Here is an 8,220-nt window from a genome sequence, read left to right on the forward strand (position 1 = left end):
ACAATATGAATGTATATAAGAAATGATATTTAGCAGTTTGGCTCTGATGAAGAGGAGCGGGACAAGAATGTCTTCGAGCGCTGTCACACTTTATTAATGCTCAGAGCATGGTACACAGGAAGACAAAGGTTAGTTCATAATGTGCACATAGAGGAGAAGTTGTTCACTCCTATTATACCTTGGAAAGGTCTTGTCTCGTCTCTCTGTCCTGTTAGCTCTGTACACGCCTTGGCCTTTCTGGCTGCTACCAATTAGCATCCCTCTGCTAGAACTCCCTGGCCCAGCTCGTCCTCTCAGGGGACCAACAGCTTCTCTCAGAGGCGCCTTTGTTTCTAGTCTGACTATCTGACAAAGGGGTCTGGTCTGATAAAGGGTGCATAAATTTGTACAAAAAAAAATATTTATCTAATTAAGCTTTTCTTAGTGCAGGGGTGTGTGTGTGTGTGTGTGTGTGTGTGTGTGTGTGTGTGTGTGTGTGTGTGTGTGTGTGTGTGTGTGTGTGTGTGTGTGTGTGTGTGTGTGTGTGCATACACACACGCTGCCCTCCCCCTCCTGATCAGTATGTACACACAGAGGCCACCACACATCATGTAGTTGACCAATCACGTGCGGCTCTGATTGTTCACTTCAAAGAGCTGTTTCGTTCGCAACCGACATATCACTGACTCCTCTACCTGTTCCACTGTTAGAAAAAAATACTTGGTGGGCGTTATCCTGCTAATTTCTCTGCGAGGTGTGGCCCGTGAGCGTGTGAACGGGTTGAAATGCGTGTGTCTCACACCCGGGGCCAACCTGGGATCCGACCTGACACTAATAATAATAATAATAATAATAATAAGCCAGGCTGGGATCCGTCCCGGGACACACACTAATAATAATAATAATAATAATAATAATAATAATAATAATAATAATAATAATAATATCAACAACCCGGGCCGGATCACTACCCGGGACACACACTCTAATGCTAATAATAGTGATAATAACAGCTGGGCCGAGTCAGCTTGAATTAAAGGCATGAATCAATTTTTCAGCGTCCGACCCGGAACCCAACCTGGTACCCACCCGAGTCCGACCCGGGACTGACCCAGAAATTTCCCGGGACATTGCCGGGACTGACCTCGGAAAGTCCTGGGTAAATTCCTGGACTTACCTGTGATTTGACCTAAAATCCGACCCGGCATCCGACCCGGGACACACACACACTAATAATCATCATCATCATCATCGGGCTGCACGGTGGCGCAGCAGGTAGTGCGCGTGCCTCACAGCAAGAAGGTTGCCGGTTTGATTCCCGAGTCGGGCCTTTCTCTGTGAAGTTTGCATGTTCTTCCCGTGCATGCGTGGGTTCTCCCCGGGTACTCGGGCTTCCTCCCACAGACCAAAAACATGCTCATTAGATTGATTGGTGACTCTAAATTGCCCCTAGGTGTGAGTGTGAGTGTGAATGGTTGTGTGTATGTGCTTTACGTGCCCTGCGATCGGCTGGCGACCGGTCCAGGGTGTACCCGCACATTGACAGCCGAGATAGGCTCCGGCCCCCCCGCGACCCCGAAAGGGATAAGCGGCATAGAAAATGGATGGATGGATGGATCATCATCATCATCAGCATCATCATCATATCATCAACCCGGGCTGGATCAGTACCCGGGATCCGCACACACACACACACACACACACACACACACACACACACACACACACACACACACACACACACACACACACACACACACACTAATAATATTACCAATCATAATAATAACAACCTGGGCTGCATTTAAGAGACAATAACAGTCCTATTTAAAATACGGGTTTATTGCTTCAGGTGATTCTTAGGCACCAAGCCCGTAAGCCCGTATGGTGGTGTAAGATGTAGCGACAGGCTTGCAAATGAGGCAATGAAGCCTTCTTGTTGAAGAGAAACAAGTGCAGGGGTCCCACTAAATACAACAACTACATTCAGGGTAATGGTCAGTTGTATTTTTAACAATTTGTTTTTATTAGTTTCTATGCCAGTCCAGCAAATTATTGCTTTACGTGAAACCGGTCACCTGTGCAAGAAGACATTCAACATGATAACATAAGCAATAACAACACGATTACTCGTGTCATGTGTGTAATTTCCAACACAGAAGATTAGATCAGATTTCTATTTATTTGTCCTTCTGCAAGGAAAAATGTTTCCACCTTCTGTACAACCTCAGAGTACACAAATGCATCAAACCAGACAAAATACATCAAATCACCCACTACCAGCATGTTCTCAAACTTTACATACACAAACACACAAACTCAGGCACTACTGCATTACAGTCTGGATGTTCTATTCAGCTCTGAAGCCTCAGTTCTCCATCGCTCCAATCCACCAGCTCTCCACACTGCTCCAAACTGCTGTCTCTGCAGGACATGAAGCAAACAGCGACTGTATGAAGCAGCCTGCCTGCCTCCCACACAGAGTCTGTGCTGGTGATGTGTGGTTACCTACTGAAGTGAATGGATGTAAGTGTGCAGCCAGGCAAGAGACAGACAGACAGACAAACAGACAGACAGACAGACAGACAGACAGACAGACAGACAGATAGATAGACAGATAGATAGATAGATAGATAGATAGATAGATAGATAGATAGATAGATAGATAGAGGAGCAGTGAGGGTGAGGGGGAGGTGTGGGGGGTTGGGTATTTGTGATTAGCCTTGAGTTGATCCCTTGGGAGCAGATGGTGAATGGTGGCTTACCATCTTCCTGAGTCCCAGGAGCCAGTTTGTGTCCACGCTGCAAAGAGTAGCACTGAAGTTGAGGAAGCTGTTGTAAGAGGAGCTCATGAGACAGGACTGCTGGCAGACAGGTGAGGAACATTCCCATCCATGCCCAAAAAGATGCTAGCAGAACAGAGTCGACTTCATGGTTAGAGGTAGAAAATATTGCAAACTGTGGGAGCCTCCTCATGGAAAGCCAGCTTGGTTTACTTATTAGTACGAGACGACGAAGAGAAGAAAATCCATACCATGAAAGAATATTTGGACTTAACTAATATGCATTGCATGTATGTTTGACTATGCATAGTCTGGCTTTGTTTGAAGCTGTAAGATCGGCCTCCCCTTGTAGATTGAGACCATAACAGAAGCCGGGCGGGACGTGACACCATGTTGCTGAGAGATGTGAGCGTGGCCGCTGTTCTGCTGCTGCTCTGTGTCCATTGTCTGCACGGCTCTGCTCTGCCTGCTGTGTCCTCCTATGAGTTCACTGCTTACAGGATGCAACAGTACAACTTGGCACAGCAGAAGCATGGTAAGTTCAGAGAGCTACATCCAACTGCAGTGGTGCACAGTAATTAGGTATTTCTGCTCTGTGCCAACAGGAAGTGCAGTTCAGAGGTAGTTTATTGGAGTATTTCAATTTTCCGCTACTTTATAATTGTACTCCACCAGATCTCAGAGGGAAACATTGTTCTTTCTACTCCACGCTATTTGCCTGACAGCTGTAGTTACCACCTTCTTTTCAGATCAAAATTTTCCATAAAACAACATATGATGCTCTTATATGCATTGTTGAAGATATAAGTGTTAGTTCCCAACCTTTTTAACAACTCACTGAGTTGTAAAAGAGAGATCTCCCCTCTAAACTTCTTTGATGGCTTCCTTTAAATAACAAAAACATAATAAGTAACTAACTTAATGTATTTATTTCCCAATATTTCCCATAAAGCAAAGATTAGATACAAGTCTGAAAAATGAATAGAAACTTTGTTTATTATAGTTTATTAATAATGTATCAGTCAACACCCTTTTGTCTGCTGCTACTTTTACTGTTGATACTTTTAATTATTTTTGCTGATAATACATCTCAACTTTTACCTTAGCGTAACATTGAATGCAGGACTTGTAGTGGAGTGTTTGTACACTGTTGTGTTGGTGGTTTTACCAACATTTAAGAAAGATTTTAATATTGCCACTGATTTCCATGGAGAGGATTCACAGAACTTGTGTTTTCTGAGCAGAAGAACACATTTTAATCAATGTAGAATTAAAGACTTTCAACATGAGGCCCTTTTCTGCCCACTGAGGTTGCCGTGGAGCCATCGTGGTGGCGGAGGCTCGCTCAGCGGACGAGCCGGTGCTGACCCGCCGCTGTGTCATCATGAAGGTGCTGGACTTCACCACAGAGAGATACCTCGAAGCCAAGAGGCAAAACGCTGCTGCTGTACTGATCCTGCTGCCCAGAAATATCTCCAGTGTCCCCCATGAGTCTGTACAGGTAGCACGCCATGCATATGTGCTGTAGGGCAACAAGGGAGGAAATACATTAGATTCTATTCAGAATACAGTTTCTAAATATTTTATATTTTAGTGCTTCAGAGTATTAGGTAACAGCTTGCTGAAGCATTATGATAGAAAAATATTAATCATCTGTGCTTTGTGAACTAGTATCTTTTTTCCCATCTCAGTCCTTCATGCTGAGTGAGAGTGAAGCCTTGAGGAAGGAGACTCTCATGCCTGTGTATGTGGCTCCTGAGGATGAACAGCTGCTTTACATGTATGAGGAGGTCAAGCAAGCGGCAGCCACCCGGACCTCATCTATATTCATCAGAGGTGAGAGGAGCAAGTGGATTTATGGATTTACATTTTACTGTAAGAAAGCTGAAAAAGAACCATACAGCATGTCAGTACTGAGGGTTGGATGTTTCCCTTCTTGTCAGTCCTTCGAAGCATGGTCACAGCTACAGCCTTTCAGATCTTAGTGAGCAACAATGTTCCTATTAAGGCCATCACCGACAACAACATAATCACACTGGAGGTGAGTATGGAACTCTCTATGCGGAGCAGAGGAGTAAAAGCCTTTCACAGCCAAACCAGATTAGTTTGACTTGTGATTGGTCATCAGTTCTGCATTGTACAACTGCTGATGTTTATTTCAGGGAGTGCTTCCTGGAGCAGGAGAGGATGCACCCACCATCGTCATCACTGCCCACTACGATTCTTATGGGCTGGCACCAGTGAGTCACATGGGAATGATGGAACATTATGAACAAATCTGTACTTGATGTTGATCAATGATATGAGCCCTTGCAGGTATAATAAATGTTCATGCATACGTTTGTTTTGGTGTGTAACACAGTGGTTGTCATATGGAGCAGACTCTAATGGCAGCGGGGTCACCATCTTACTCGAGTTGGCGCGTCTCTTCCAGAAGCTTTTCAGTAGCCCAAGCACCAGACCACTGTGAGTTATAATTCCCTTACAGAGGAGCCTTTTAACGTAATCAAACATATGCTGGATCCAAAGCATCACTGTACACTATCACCATTTGCTCTAGTTGATACTGCTAGATGTACAAATTTATGCTTACGTCATGATCTGAAAAACTGGCTCCTATCATGTTGTTAGGTACTAAACGTACTAATGTATTTGGTCCATTACTAATAAATGCTTGATTGTTTCTTTTTGGTCTGTTAGATATAATTTAATGTTCTCTTTAACTGGAGGAGGGAAGTACAATTTCCTCGGCACAAAGAGATGGATTGAGGAGAATCTGGACCACGCTGGTGAGTGGTTCTTTAAGCCGCTGGGCTTTGGGACCTGTGCTACGTTAAACATGAGTAAAGTAGTACTACAGCATGAGCATATCTGAACAAGGTTGATTCATTTTTATTCTTATTTTTCCTCTCTAGAGTCCAGCCTGCTCCATGACAATGTGGCATTTGTTCTTTGTTTGGATACACTGGCCTACAGTGATGAACTGTACATGCATGTGTCCCGCCCTCCTAAACCCGACACTCCCATACATGCTTTCACTCAGCAGCTGGAGGAGGTAACAAACTTTACTGCTGGTTTCACAATATGGAGTTCGCCCATTTCAGTCATCATGGCCTTAAATTTGTGATGACTCCTCTAGGTGGTTTCCTCCAGATTCCCCTGGGTGAAGCTGGGCTTGATCCATAAGAAGATCAATCTTGTGGAGTCCATGGTAGCCTGGGAGCATGAACGCTACAGCCTGCGCAGGATACCAAGCTTCACCCTGTCTCACCTGGAAGACCCCAAATCTGAGCTTCGTGGGTCCATACTCGACACCATGTGAGCTCTAAATTCTGTTCACAATAATTATGACTGGCTGTTTGAAGGCTTTGTTTACTATGAGATGACAAGAAAAGAAGGTGAAAAGCAACACATCTCAGATGTGTTTGTGTCGTCTCACAGGTCACAAGTGGACTTCAGAAAACTTCGGCGTAATGGCGTCATCATAGCAGAGGCACTGGCGCGTTACATGTACAATCTCTCTGACAAGGTGATGACATGCATGAAACCTCAATGCTTGTATCTAAATGCAGAAACTTTGGTTTCCTCATTAGGTTTATTTCTAGCAGCAGCATTTCAATGTGTAATTAATCTTTATCATCTTCCACAAGGGTTCACCAAAAGATGTGCAGGTTTTCAAGGGCCATATGGTGAGTTCCCTGTTCTCTTGGTCAATATGTAAAGATGAGTACTGACCTCTGGTGTTAGTTTTTAGGAACTGCAGAGTGTTTGCATCTTCAGCTTGTTCATTTGATTCATTTGAAGGTTGGGAGCATTTGAATAAAACCATTTATTTGATTATTTTTTTGAGTGTAAAGGATTTCAAGTGGAGGAAGTTAAGTATTTTAGCTACAGCTTGATGTCAGAGTTTTTAAAAGATTAATTTCTAATGGTAACTGAAAAAGTAATGTGAATTCCAAATTGGGTCTTTCATGGGGAAAATTGCAACTCCTGGGCATACAATGACTTTTATTTTTATGTGATGGCACAGAAGACATTTTCTACATTTTTCTCTGTGAATCTATATTCCTGATTCAGGACTTTCAAGATGGTCGTATGTCCAGTCTGATGTCCTTCCTGACTTCAGTGCCTCGGGCCACGCAGCTGCTGGATAAGGAGCCCAGCCACATCCTGCTGGTTAATTCACTGGAGCACGAGTTCAAACGTTACCTGCAGCAGGTTCACAGACACACCTTCCGACAGGACAGGAGGTAACACATGGTGGGCGAAGAAAAGCCATACTAAGACAGGCTCTCAGTTGTACTATAGGAAGAAATACAACAATGGTGATTAATTATATTTCTTCATACAGGGACCCTGATATTACCTTTTTTGATCAAATGAACCAACCCATAGTGATGTACAGGTAAATATCTGTGTTCAATTGCGTTTTGGGCACGCTGTCATTTCAATAAGACCCCTAAAAGCTGACACACTTTCCTTCCAGAGTGAAGCCTGCAGCCTTTGATCTCTTCCTTGGAGGCTGCATTGCTGCTTACTTGGGGATTGTTTACTATGCCATTCAGGTTTGCTAACATAACCTTTCATATTGTCCATTCATGTTGTATTGTTGCATGACTTCCTTGCATAACAGCATAGCACCCACAGTGTTGTCTTACACCTTAAAACACTGACAGATAGGTAGACAACACTTGACAGATCAGGTTTGTTTTCTTACAGTATCTTTCCTCTCTTACAGAATTTTGGTTATCTCTACACAAAGCTCAAAGCAGCAGTGAAATACAAGCATCAGTAAATAAAACTGTGAGCGCTGAGCCTGTGACAAGGGTTTGAAGTCAGCATTGCTCATGTTGGACTTCTGCTTCACTGGCTGCGCAGAGCATGAAAGCAACGCAGCAAGAATCTTCAGAGACTGATCATATGCACAACTTAAAAAGTGTGCATTTTCTTTGAAATGTACACTGTTGTACAGATTTTTTTTGTACCTTTCATTATTCGCAAATCCACTGTACTGTGAAGCATTTCTTACATAAACAAACTGGAATTTGTTATTTGGAGATGTGAAGTAAACAAAATAAATCAAGGAGAAGTCTGGGATTTGCCCGCGTCTAAGTTTACTGAAGAAGGCAAAGCAAAGATTGGATTTGATTTGAGGTCCCGTGAAGGACGTTCCTGCCACATGATTACCATGATTCTGCATGTCCTCTGCTCTGCATCTGTTGACATGGATTTGACTGGGCTTAACGTGGCTGTCAAACAAGACCCAGCCACTGCAGCGAAATGAACAGCCAGTTCCTGTCACAGATAACTCAGAGAGAGCGATGGAGACACAAAGGCACCCTACAGCGCTTGGTGAATTATTGATGCTCATGTGGCATGCTGACAGTGAATAGAGGTGACCCTGGGTGGTGGTGGTGGTGGTGGGAGATTCTTAAAAATCCCATCCCTCTCTTGCTTT

At 43.7% G+C, this 8,220-nt stretch overlaps 1 protein-coding gene across 3 annotated transcripts; it reads left to right on the top strand.

The window, feature by feature from the left end:
• Positions 1-2,426: 2,426 nt before the first annotated feature.
• LOC139329053 (BOS complex subunit NCLN) lies at positions 2,427-7,859 on the top strand. Of its 3 annotated transcripts, none has more exons than XM_070959179.1 (16): positions 2,427-2,505; positions 3,115-3,297; positions 4,073-4,263; positions 4,454-4,598; positions 4,706-4,803; positions 4,925-5,002; positions 5,125-5,228; positions 5,463-5,551; positions 5,678-5,817; positions 5,902-6,080; positions 6,204-6,291; positions 6,413-6,451; positions 6,840-7,012; positions 7,114-7,167; positions 7,249-7,327; positions 7,501-7,859. In XM_070959179.1, exons 2-16 carry the CDS (start codon positions 3,153-3,155, stop codon positions 7,555-7,557), a joined length of 1,659 nt encoding a protein of 552 aa, XP_070815280.1. In that variant the 5' UTR covers positions 2,427-2,505; positions 3,115-3,152; the 3' UTR covers positions 7,558-7,859. The 3 variants fall into 3 exon arrangements, 2 of the variants coding, with proteins under 2 accessions (XP_070815280.1, XP_070815279.1); XM_070959178.1 differs by lacking the exon at positions 2,427-2,505 and adding an exon at positions 2,769-2,854; XR_011602050.1 differs by lacking the exons at positions 2,427-2,505; positions 7,501-7,859 and adding an exon at positions 2,769-2,854 and having other exon boundaries at positions 6,840-7,022; positions 7,249-7,305.
• Positions 7,860-8,220: the final 361 nt, after the last annotated feature.

The sequence above is a fragment of the Chaetodon trifascialis genome, chromosome 3, assembly GCF_039877785.1.
Source record: "Chaetodon trifascialis isolate fChaTrf1 chromosome 3, fChaTrf1.hap1, whole genome shotgun sequence".
Taxonomy (NCBI): Eukaryota; Metazoa; Chordata; class Actinopteri; order Chaetodontiformes; family Chaetodontidae; genus Chaetodon; species Chaetodon trifascialis.